A 12,689-nucleotide genomic window follows, 5' to 3' on the forward strand; every position below is an offset into this window, starting at 1 on the left:
CTCACTAACCATTCATCTATCCCTAGTTTCCTCATTGACCACCAGATAAGGGATCGGGGGACCCTGTCAAAGGCTTTCTCCATGTCAACGAAAGCCAGGTACAGGGGCTTATCTTTGGCTAGGTATTTTTCCTGCAGCTGTCTTACCAGAAATATAGCATCAGTGGTACTTTTCCCTGGCACGAACCCAAACTGCATCTCATCCAAGCTGACTCTCTCCCTAATCAGTTGGGCTATGACCCTCTCCGTAACCTTCATTACCTGATCCAACAGCTTGATACCTCTGTAATTATTTGTATCTAGGGCATCACCTTTACCTTTGTAGCCGCTAACTATTATGCTGCCACACCAGTCATTGGGTATGACTCCTTCATGTATCACCTGGTTAACTATATGGGTGACTAGGCTATAGCCGACACTCAATTTTGGTAAAGCCAAGGCCTTCAGTTGTTTATTGCTTCAATTTTTAAGAGCATTATCCCCAGCCTAGCCTTCCTACAAACAACAGCTAAGCACTCTTTAAACTCTCCTTATCATTTTAGAAAAAAAACACCTTGTATAGTACCTTGATATACTTTGTCTAGAGAAAAAGGTGAGATAGATGAAATGCCTTTAATCATTTCTCTGTGGATGAGGACTGGCCTGGTGGATAAGTTTAAAAATCTCTCCTTCATTTCAGATTATGAAAGAACATTCTATAAAACAGCCGATGATAGCAAAAATATGTTTCCTTAACCATTCTTGCTGTTATTTTTGAAATAACAATAGTATTTCATTCTTAAATCCTACAGCAAAAGTTGAGACAGCTTCAGCTAGAATGTTAGCTGAATAATTGTGTGATGAACCTCCACTATACAATAGGTTCGTCTACATTCTCTGATCACTAGAAAATTAAAGAACAAGTCATACACCTTAGTATACAATATGAATGGCCCGTCAAGCCAAGTGAGATTGTAGTCATGGCTGATGCTAGTGTCATGTAAGTGGCCCATTAAAAGCACCCTTTGATTGTCGGGCAATATGCTATGCTTGTGAAGATCTGTCAAGCCAAGTGAAATCGTAACTGTGGCCAATGCCCGTGTCGTCTGGCTGACACCTGTGCCAGTGGCATGTAAAAGGCACTGTTTGAGCGTTGGGCCTCTTGGAGGCAGTGACAGGTGACCAAGACCTTAGGTAATATACTGTGTTTGTGTTTACCTGTGAAACCATAGTCATGGCCAATGCTGGTGTCAGGTCAGTGGCACCTGTGCTGGTGGTATGTAAATAACACTCACTACACTCTTGGAGTGGTTGGTGTTAGGAAAGGATCCAGCCATAGAAACCTTGCCAAATCAGATCGGAACCTAACACAGTTTTCAGTCAAACCATCCAACCCATGCCAGCATGGAAAGTGGATGTTGAATGATGATGATGATGATGATGATAACTGCTTGTTCAAAAGGGTATCTCCTCTTTCACTGTTATTTCTACATCCAATTACCTTTCTTAACTTCTTTTATACAGCTCTTTCTTTCACACATTTGTCACACTTCCTACCAAAATTCACAATGTGTTTTAATTCTTAGACTTCATACAAAATGCTTTATCCTCTCATTTTATAGAACTTCATTACCTCTGCATCTTCCTTCCTGAATCCCTCTTCCACCCATTCAGCTTATTATAAAATGTGGACCCTGTTTTTCCATCTTGGATGAAAAAAAATATTTTGACAAAAATGCATGACGATGAAACCTAGAAACACTGGAAAAAGTCGTATAATAGTTGGAATAAGTAGAAGTAATCTGTGCAGACGAAAAGTGCAGACAAGCATTAACCCTTTCGTTACTATATTTCTGACCAAAATACACCCCTCATGAGTTTCAATTAAATTCTAAAATAATCATGAATTTAGGCTTGTTTCATTAAATAACTGTAACTTTTTTACTTATCAACATATTAATATGATATTTGGAACATAATTAAAGAAAGGGTTCTTAATCAATTCTATTGCATAACTTTTGTCTCAAAGTAACTTTAATTACAGGTAAATCCAGGTAAATTGAGCAAAAGGTAAAGATATTAAAATTTTGTTTAAACATCACCATAGAAAATGAATCATCAGCTAATACTCAATTGGGTATGCAACAAAATTTTGATAAAGAAGAATTGTGCACATCACTAGATCATCAGTTGAATTTCATGCACAACAGAACAGGTGTACCATAAAGGTGGAATAAACTGAAATACTGGAATCCATCTAAATCCACCGCAAGTTTGACCGAACTAAAGAAATCGGTCAAAAAATAATATACGGCCCTGGTTATGGTATGGAAGTGATAAATTCCAGACCTCATCGTTCCCTAGGCCATGCTGACTAACATTAGTTTCCCTGTATAAAAACTAAATCCACAACAGTACCCAGTATTTGCTTCACAAATTTTCCAAATTTTGATCCTCCATTTTGTGTTTGTTTACATTCTGCGTAAATTTGTTTCCGCAGTGATCGCTTCAAACAATAACTTCGAGACTACATCGTACCCTAAGCCATGCTGACTAATACTATTTTCCCTGTATAAAAACTAAATCCACAACAGTACCCAGTATTTGCTTCACAAATTTTCCGAATTTTGATCCCCCATTTTGTGTTTGTTTACAATCTGCGAAACAGTTTGCTTCCACAGTGATTGCTCCGAACAAGCATACTGAAAAAAATGAAAGTCTAATGGTTTCGCTTCCTAAGAAAGACTATAGATAAACTCTATCTCCTCAGAAAAATTGCTAATAAAAACATTTTTAAAGTTTTTTACTTCATTCTGATGTAAAATCGTCTTTGCTGTCGCTATCACCACTTTGTTTCTTTGGAATTGCTGCTTTCGGTTTCAGATAAAGAAATATCCTATTCATTATTGTACACCACGTGCTTTTGTACCTCATTCATTCTTTTTCTCGATATCTCCCTATTTTCCTTTGCAAAAAGCTTTAAATTCGGAATCAATGCTTGATAACATGAAACTCCTATCCATTTTGAAAGTTGAAGAAAAATCGATGCCGAAAAGAATCTCCCAAAATTCACTGAGTTGAGATATCACGTCAAGCAATGTTGGATACTAATAGCCAACTATTTACAAAGTGAAAACACGTGTTTTAACAAATGTACCATCGAGATTTGGGTTCAAATTTACATTTAAATAACAATAGGTTCTCTCAGCCGGGTTAGTAACAAAAGGGTTAACCCTCCTCTGATATTGCTGCACCTCTTATGTGTCCATAGCTTGCACTGAGTACATCTTATAGAGTTTCTGCCTATGCCTTTCCTACACATTGAGCAGGGTCATCTACCTGAAGTGATTTGTGATTTGTCGAGGACTATGATGAACAAGAAGGGGCTGAGGACTGATCCTTGGTGAACCCCTACTGGTACACTGAATTCATAGTTATACTTGTTGCTAGCCCTCACCTTACTAACAACATCTCTGTACATGGCTTGTATAGCTCTCACCAACCACTCATCTGTCCCTAGCTTCCACATTGACTGCCAGATAGAAGAGCAGATAACCCTGTCAAAGGCTTTCTCCGTGTCGACAAATTATTTTTAGCTCTGTGCTTATGCTGCAGCTGCCTTACCAGAAATTTAGCAACAGCAGCACTTCTCCCTGGCATAAATCCAAACTCCATCTCATCTATACTGAACTCTCATCCTAATTAGTTGAGCTTCAATTTTCATCACCTGATCCAACAATCTGATACCTCTGTAATTATTTCTGTCTAAGGCATCACCTTTACCTTTGTAGTTAACTATGATGCCACTACACCAGTCATGGGAATGACTCCTTTGTGCACAAGCTGATTAACTAAATAGGTGTTTTCAGAAACTTTATCTTTTAAAACTAAAATTTTGAATACTTGCTTAAAATATTACAAAATCAAATACAGAAAAGTTTCTTAGCTTTTCATATTTTGAAACAAGCAATAACATTGTCTCATAATATCAAAGAAAGAAGTCTGATTTGGGTTGGTAACATTGTATAGCTGGGTTCACAAGTTGTTTATTTAAATAGTGTTTACAACATCCATCTCTGCTCCAGAGAGAGAGAGATCGATCATCATCATTTAACATTCATGATCCATGCTGGCATGGATTAGATTATCTCTATTTAAATAAGCAATACAAGAAATTGCCAGCAATTTATATTCTATTGTCATTTTCTTTTCAATCACTACCAGCATCTTTTTCCCCCATTCCTCTCAATAAACTTTCAGTCAGCTATTGTCATGTGCATGACCTTTAGTGTGACAAATGCTGAACAACTGCTTACCCCCCCCCCCCCCAAAAAAAAAAATTTAGCATGGTTAACTAAGGAATTCTCCCTTGCCATCAAACTGCCCACTAGTTTTGTGCCTTCTAAGATATGTTGAAAAACAAGGGCTAGTAACAGGAAGGGCCAGCTGGCTGTAAAACAATGCTTCAAGCATATTGTCAAATACAAGGTAGCATATTAAAAGATACATAAAACAAACATACAATATATATATATATATATATATACATATATAGATGTTTCTAGAATAAGAATTGGGTAGAGGAATTTCAGAGAGCTATTACCTTTGTTGGCAATAAAAGGACTCTCTCTCTCTCTCTCTCTCAGAGTGAAAGGTAGACTATATGATGCTTGTATGTGAACGGCTATACTCCATGGTAGTAAGACATGGGCTCTGAATGCAGAAGACATGTGTAGACTGGAGAGAAATGAAGGTAGTATGCTCTGTTGATATGCAACATCAGTGCACAAGTACGGCAAAGTGCAACTGTATTGAAAGAAAAGTTGGGCATCTTACTATAATGGGCGCTATGTCCATCTGTCTGCTCTCCTTTCATTGTCAAACAGCTGGACCCATGGTTACAATATTTTTCGGGATTATGAAGGAGGTAATCAGGAAGGTTTTAGCGAAAAAAATGTGAAAAAGTATGATTATTTAGTGGATATTGAATTTTGTATTAATTAATCACCTTTGATTCTTTTTGTTAAAATTCTGGCGATAAGGATTAACTCTGGATTACGCCCCCCCCCCCACCACTACCACCACCATAAAGTTTGTGAATTCAGAGGGTTTAGATTTGCAATACTATCCCTTTATTTCGCATTGTAGATGGTCAGATGTGCTATCTTACTATAATGGGTGTTATGTCAGTCAGTCCATCTCTTTGTCTGTTCCCTCTTCACAGCTAGACAGCTGGACTAAGGGTTACGATATTTTGGGGATTACAAAGACGGTCATCAGGAAGGCTTTTAGCATTAACCCTTTAGCATTCAGATTAATCTATCAAATGTAAAGCCTGTTTAATTACATTGTTTTAAATTAATTGTACAGCATCTTGTAACTCTGAGATTTTGATGTTGTCCTTGTTTATTTTCAGAATGACTTTGTAGGGTAGGTGTGAGAGGTCAGAGCTGGCTGGTTTGAGCATAAAACAGTGAGGCTATTTTGGTCTGATATGGCTGGTTTGAACACTAAAGGGTTAAAAAACCAGAAAGTATGATGATTTTGTGAATATTGATTTTTAAATTGATAAACCACCTTTGCAATTATATTAAAAATTCACTGACCATGAGTAACTCTGGATTTTCATGCTATAGTTCATGGCCCCATTGTAGATATGAAGGGGGGGGGGTCACGAGGATGGTTAATAGTGAAAATAAAATGGGAAAAGTGTGTGTAATTATTCAGTGGTTATTGCAGTGTGTCAATCTGGAGCTGGATTCAAAATGGTCAACCGAAGCAGCTGCTATTTACATCTCAGTTTTGTGAATCAAAATAACCCATGGTACCAGAACATCCAGCTGAGAGGGTAAGTCTTAGTTTGATTTTTTGCAACCCTAAAGATTCTGCTTGCCCAGTCAGGGCCAGACTTTAGATTGGGTAGGTGTATTTTTACCCACAGCCAGTTATATGTTGCTATGAGTAGAGCAACAGACACCAGTAATTTGAAAATTAGTGTACACCACACAGAAAGCATCGTCTACAAAGAAGTTTTCTAATCAAATTGATATTATTGAAAGGAATATGATTCCTAATTTAAGTAAGGAAATTTGTGAACTTTGAATGTATAAGAGTATAAACAAGTGTAAAATAGTGTAAACATCTAAAATAAAAGTATATCTAAATAACATTCTTTTCTTAATACTTTTTACGTAGTGGTCAAAGGAAGTTCTGGCTTTCATTAGGAGTGGTCCACATAACCATTCATGACACAGAGGCTGGGAGCCTATTGCAGTTCGGGAATGAGTTGTCATTACATGTCCCTTAGTCGCAAACACGCCATATAGCTGCTGCAACAGAATGCTGTTATCACCAACAATAATGTGATTTCTCAGCCAGTAATATCTATCAGGTCCATTTACACATTTCTCAATACATACTGTTGCTGTGACTTCCCTCCTTCATTTTATGCCTCCATTGTAGGTGGGTAGATTTGCTAGTAAGAGGAATAAAATGTAGCATGCAACTGCATAAAGAAATGCTGATCACTGAAAGTGGATGGTGCCTGCAGAAGAGGGAGACCCAGGAAAATGTGGGATGAAGTGGTAAGGGCCAGTCTCAAGATTAGGCCTCACAGAGAAAATGACAGTGGACCAAGATGCCAGGTGATATGAAGTTCTAGAGAAGACCCACCCATGTCAAAAAAACTCATTTCTAGAAGTGCTGTGTGTCCCACCCACACTTAACAAGAAAACTTTTCACACACTCAAACCACAACAAAACCAAACTACATCTCCACATGTCTGCTTCATGCACCATGCTTACCTTCCACTCCCCAATCCTGTCCTCTTGGCCCTGTCTCACTGAATCATTGCTCTCTGCTAGCCTCCAACCTGTGTTCCACCCACAAGCCCTGTCTCACTGTATTTATTGCTATCTGCTAGCCCCTGACACCTGTGTGTCACACCCACACTTAAGAAAACTTTTCCCTTACCCTACCAGTCTACATCTCTTCTTTTCCTCACATTTCCTCCTTAATACACTGCCCAATCCTGTCCTCATGGCCCTGCTCCTCTGTATCTTTGCTATCTGCGAGCCCCCAGGTTTTTGCCACTTACTCCCCCCTCCCACTCTTTAATCACACTTCCTTTGCAATATCCTATTACACATATTATAGCATTTCAAACCTCAAGGGTATGCCCTGATACTTGCTACCATTTACATCTCTCTCTCTTCCTTTACTCAACCATCCCATTTATATTCTGATCCCTATCCCTTATGAGTATGCCTGGCATTTTGCCACCATCACTGTCCTACTGTCTCCCACTCTCTCTCTCTCTCTTCTTCAGGTTTCCTTTGCACTAATGCACCTGTTTCTTTCTTCCTTCCTGATATTTCTCTCTCCAGCCGGATAACCTTGTACTTCCTCTACAGCAAGACACCTCTTTCTGTCTCTCTGTCTCACTTTTCATCAGCCAACACAAGATCACCTCCTCCAATGCCCCCTTCCCTCTTAAAAGTTTTTTTTGTCTTGCAAGTACTTGGTGACCCTGTCAGTGCAGGTGCCACTTAAAAGCACCCAGTCAACACTGTAAAGTGGTTGGTGTTCGGAAGTGCATCCAGCTGTAAAAGCCTTGCCAAAACTGACCCCCGCCTGTGCAAGTGCCACATAAAAAAGCACTAAATCCACTCTGCTGAGAGGTTAGTGTTAGGAATGGCACCCAGCTGTAAAAATCCTGTCAAAACAGTCACAGAAGTCTGGTGCAGGCTTCTGCGTGGCCGGCTCTTGTGAAACTGTCCCACCCATGCTGGCATGGAAAGCAGACGTTGCAATGTAGGAATTGCATCTATATCTTGAAATCAATGATCTAATAATGTGCAATATATATTATAAGGGGTTGAGGCACCAAACTTATAGATGAACCAAAAGTAATTAAAAAAAGCCACTTATTGTAGTAGATATTAAAAAAAATAATCAAACTGAACTTACCACAATTCAGCCAATCATGATTCTGAATGGCTTTCTTTTGGTGCATCATGTAGAATGCCATAGCAGATTCACTTTTCAATTTAGATATCACTTCTTTATTATCAGGTACATTGAGTTTATTAGGTTTTGTGTGTAATACTGAAAACTTAGGTTCAGTATGCTGTGGAGAATTGGGTGCATTATGTGAGGGAGACCACACGGTTTCAGACTTTGTACTATTTGGACATGGTGATTTTAGCTGGCATTTTAGAAGAGAAGAATGACCTGATGGTGACATTGGTGGAGAAGCAGGCAGTTTATGAGAAACTTTCGATTCAGATACAGTTACATTTAAAGTTGAACTGATATTTGAAGTAGACATGTTCTGAAGAGAATCAGTATGTGAAGAAGCAGCAGGAAGAGGTGGTTGAAGTGGTGATGGTGGTGGTAGTGGTGGTGGTGGTGGTTGAGAGGAAGGTGGAGTGGATATGGAAACTTGAGTGAGCCCTGGAGAGAGAGCTGCAGTAGGTAGATTTGTGGGAGATGACTTTACATAGGTTTCAGAAATAGAAAATCCATCATCTGTAACTGGTTTAGCAACAGTAGTTGTCAAAGCTACTGATGGAGATGGTTTCATGAAAGCTATAGCCACAGCAGGCTCTGATGCAGTTTTACAACAAGCAGAACTACTGAGATTCAAGGCTTGAGAAACAAGAGGGGTTGAAGACAAACACTGAGTTGTACTACCAGGATAATCTTGAGTCTTTTTCAATTTGTCTTTAATTTTGTTCTGAGCTATTTTCGTCTGCAACCGGTTCATAGTTCTTGAACTTTCCACTTTGCCTTTTGATTTTTGATCAGGTTTTTGAGTTTTTCGGCCTTCAAGTTTTTCTGCTAATTCTGGATAAAGTTTAGCTATGGGAGTACCAATGCCAGAACTTGCAGCGGCCGTAGCGCTTGTTTCAGCTGATGCTCGGGCCCACTGTGGAGGTTGGTGTGAAGCCACAGATTCCACAGGCTTTCCAGATGTTGAAAGCCCACCAGTACTACCACTCCCATTATTAGTGCTGCATGGTACTGCACTGGACACAGCAATAGTAGCAGCATTACCAAATATAACAATGTTGTTGTTATTATTAATATTGGCATTATTATTGTTAGTGGTAATTGTTGTTGCTGTTGTAGTGGTAGTAGTAACAGTAGTAACAGTAGTAGTTGTAGTAGTACTATTATGACTTGGATTTGTTGAAGTTTTAAGTACATCAACTGACACAGGATCAGGAAATGCATAGGGATCCTCGGGATCCTCAATTGAGTCCTCTTTGCCTTCACACTGTTTGAGATGAAATTTTGATTTAACTCGATCTTTGAAAGACATCCGGCTATCAAGGAAAATATCTCCATCGCCACGTTCCGTCTTTGCTTTTGCTTCTCTCTGTTGCAACATTCCATGAACTGGCACACTACTATTTCGTGACCTGTCAATAAAAAGATGTTATTTATATATAAACTTACAAAATTTTTTACAGCAGATATAAAAATACCACATCAACATAGTTAATTAAAATTTTAAATAATTAATAGATATATAATTGGGGTTTTATTAAAGTATTGAATAAAATTTATGCATACAAACTAGGTTTGTTCAAACTCATTATCAGAATTTATTAAAAAGAATTGTGGAATGACAAATCACTTATGAACTAATGTTAGAATAAAAGCAATTATAAAATATTTTAACATTCAAACAGTGTCAGGTGTAAAGCTAAATTTCAACTTTGCTCTTCAGAGGGTCATAGCAGATAAATGACAAATACAAATATTTGCTTTCAAAATTTTAGAATATTTCCAGTTTTCCAAAATGGATAGCTATTTTTGTTTTTAATCTTTATTTCTCATAACAATATTAATATCTGATATATAAAATTTCTTGCCTCAGAAAGTGTCTAAGTTGTAACCCCCAAGAAAGCATGCACATATCAAAAGCAGAGGATTTACCTTTAGTACAACTGAGACTATAATTCAATCACTATCCACAATAAATCAACTGAGTGTAAACTTGCAATGTTACAATGAAAATTATCATCACTATCACCATCATTGTTTAATGTCTGTTTTTCCATGCTGGCATGGGTTGGATGGTTTGACAGGAGCTGGCAAGTCAGAGAGCTGTCCTGGCTACAACTGTCTGTTTTAGCATGGTTTCTATAAATGGATGCCTTTCCGAATGCCAATCACTTTACAGAGTGTGATAGGTGCTGATACATGCTACCAGCACAGGTGCATTCTACAGGACACCACCACGAGTGCATCTTTCATGGCACAGGCTTGAGTGCATTTTATATGGCACTGGCACTTACAAGACCAAAGAATTCTCAGATGGGAAAGGGGGGTTGGGGTATGGCCATAAAGAGATATGCTTGTATGTATGGATAACCACAATTTTACTCAGTTGGCATTAGGAAGGGCATCCAGCTGTAGAAACACTGCCAGATCAGACTGGAGCCTGGTGCAGCCTCCTGGCTTCCCAGGCGAACCGTCCAACCCATGCTAGCACGGAAAACGGACGTTAAACTATGATGATGATGACATGTCTTCTTGAGTACAGCAAATTGCTACAAATCCTTGTCCCTTGTCATCTCCTCAGCGAGGCCTGGCATCCAAAGATCCTTTCTCACCACTTCATCCCACATCTTCCTGGATCTACCCTTCCACAGGTCCCCTCCACAATTAGAGATCAGCACTTCTTTAAGCTCTCCTCATTCAACTACTACTATCGTGGCACTCCATTCTTCTTCTTCTGTACCAAGAATTCACAACGCCCTCGAACCCACAAGAGTAAACAAGAGAGACAGAGACAAGCGGAAACAAGGAAAATGCCCCTTGTATTTGAATACTATGCAAATATTCTTTTAAAAAAACTTTCCTTTTAATTTTTCCAAAATTTAAGTGTCTTCCATACTTACAGTTGAAAAGTCTCAATGACTGAAACCGGTACTGAAATGTTTTTTATAACATTTTCTACCTTGACTTTTTTTCCCTATATATATATATATATCAAATCCAAATTCAGAATAAACCATCTGGTGCAGATATATTCAATGGTGTATTATTTAAATTAAGTTGTGCTACCAGGATAATCGTGTCTTTTTCAATGTTGCTTTAATTTTGTTCAGAGCTATTTTGAAATTGTAATCCTTTTATTGTTCCCACTGCTGGTTCTTAACAATGAAAAAGAATGTTCTAGAGAAACGTTAGAGAGATTTCCTATGTAGGAATAATTTCTAATATTCCTTTGTGAGTTTACATAATTTTACAGTATTTATTATGTAGCAAGGACTTGCTGACAGTTCCTTTGATACTCAAATAGTAATCTTGTTATAGTAATTAGAAATAATATGAATTTACATCAGCTTCCCATACTGATACGAGCAAGATGGATTGTAATGGTGTGTGACTAAATTACCATTTAATTCTGGCATGGCTTCCATGGCTGCATACCTTTCCTAACATCAATCATTTTACAGAGTGTTCTTATACAGTGTAGTGAGGGCACTAGAGAGGCTGTTGTTCTCCACAAAACTGAACTAAAGGGTCCTCTCAATGATATACTGTAAGGAGTCGATATCCTCCACCATCATCACTACAAGAACTGGAGACTGGGTTAGCTGAAGAATGGACAAAAATTCCTTTGGAAACAATTCAAACTTTGTATGAGTCCATAGCTCGTAGAATTCAAGCTGAAATTACTGCCAAAGGTGGTCTACTGCATATTAAAATAAATTTTGTTTGAAATTTTAACGGTTTACCATTATATTGTCCAACCCCTGTATGTGTGTGTGTGTATGTATGTATACGTATATATATATATATATATATATATATATATATATATATATATATATATATATAGAGAGAGAGAGAGAGAGAGAGAGAGAGAGAGAGAAGGGGGGAATAAAACAGAAGAGAGATGTGATATTGCTTGCAGGATTCAAATGCTGGGCCTTCTCTAAACTATATGGTTGTACTAACTGCTATGCCGGAGCAGATTAATCAAACACACACATGCACGCAACAAATGTATTTGTTAGAAATGATTGTCGTTAGACTGTGGCTATACTGGGGCACTGCTTTCAAGGGTTTAGTTGAACAAATCAACCCCTGTACTTTTTCTTTTTAAGTCTGACACTTATTCTATTGGTTTGTTTTATAGAGCTGCTAAGTTATGGGGATGCAAACAAACCAACACCAGTTGTCAAGCAGTGGTGATAGATAAAGAGATACACACACACACAGATATACAAGCTTCCAGTTTCCATTAACAGAATTCACTCTGCCACATTGTCAGTACAGGGCTATAGAGACACTGCCCAAGGTGTAGTGGGACTGAACCCAAAACCACACGGTTGCAAAGTGAGCTTCTTAACCACAGACAGGCCTACACCAATAGAAAAACAGATTTTCATAATTGCTTCCAAATCTATTTCGCCATTCCACTCATTTTCAAAGAAGTAGCCACAGAAAGTGAAAATTTACTAAAACCAAACCACCTGGTTCACTTCAAACTACATCTATTTTCAACAATGGTGATACTAATTCAAACACTGATACACATTGTAAAAATTGGGAATTTTTTTTTTCTTTCATAAATTTTAAACTCTTTAAAACAGTCCACTTCACGTAAGTCTGAACTCCATAATATACACCTACATCTTTATACTTGAAGTATATTCTACAGATATTCATTACTAAGCATCCCTCGT

General features: G+C 38.1%; 1 protein-coding gene across 3 annotated transcripts in view; it reads right to left on the reverse strand.

The window, feature by feature from the left end:
• LOC115213347 (INO80 complex subunit D) overlaps positions 1 to 12,689 on the reverse strand; it is a 65,529-nt gene that overhangs the window by 23,029 nt on the left and 29,811 nt on the right. For all 3 annotated transcript variants that reach the window (XM_029782282.2, XM_029782283.2, XM_036503538.1), the window contains one exon: positions 7,948 to 9,404. In XM_029782282.2, coding sequence (XP_029638142.1) covers positions 7,948 to 9,404 — 1,457 coding nt within the window. The remainder of the gene's footprint in view (positions 1 to 7,947; positions 9,405 to 12,689) is intronic.

The sequence above is a fragment of the Octopus sinensis genome, linkage group LG6 (assembly GCF_006345805.1).
Source record: "Octopus sinensis linkage group LG6, ASM634580v1, whole genome shotgun sequence".
In the NCBI taxonomy this organism is placed as follows: domain Eukaryota; kingdom Metazoa; phylum Mollusca; class Cephalopoda; order Octopoda; family Octopodidae; genus Octopus; species Octopus sinensis.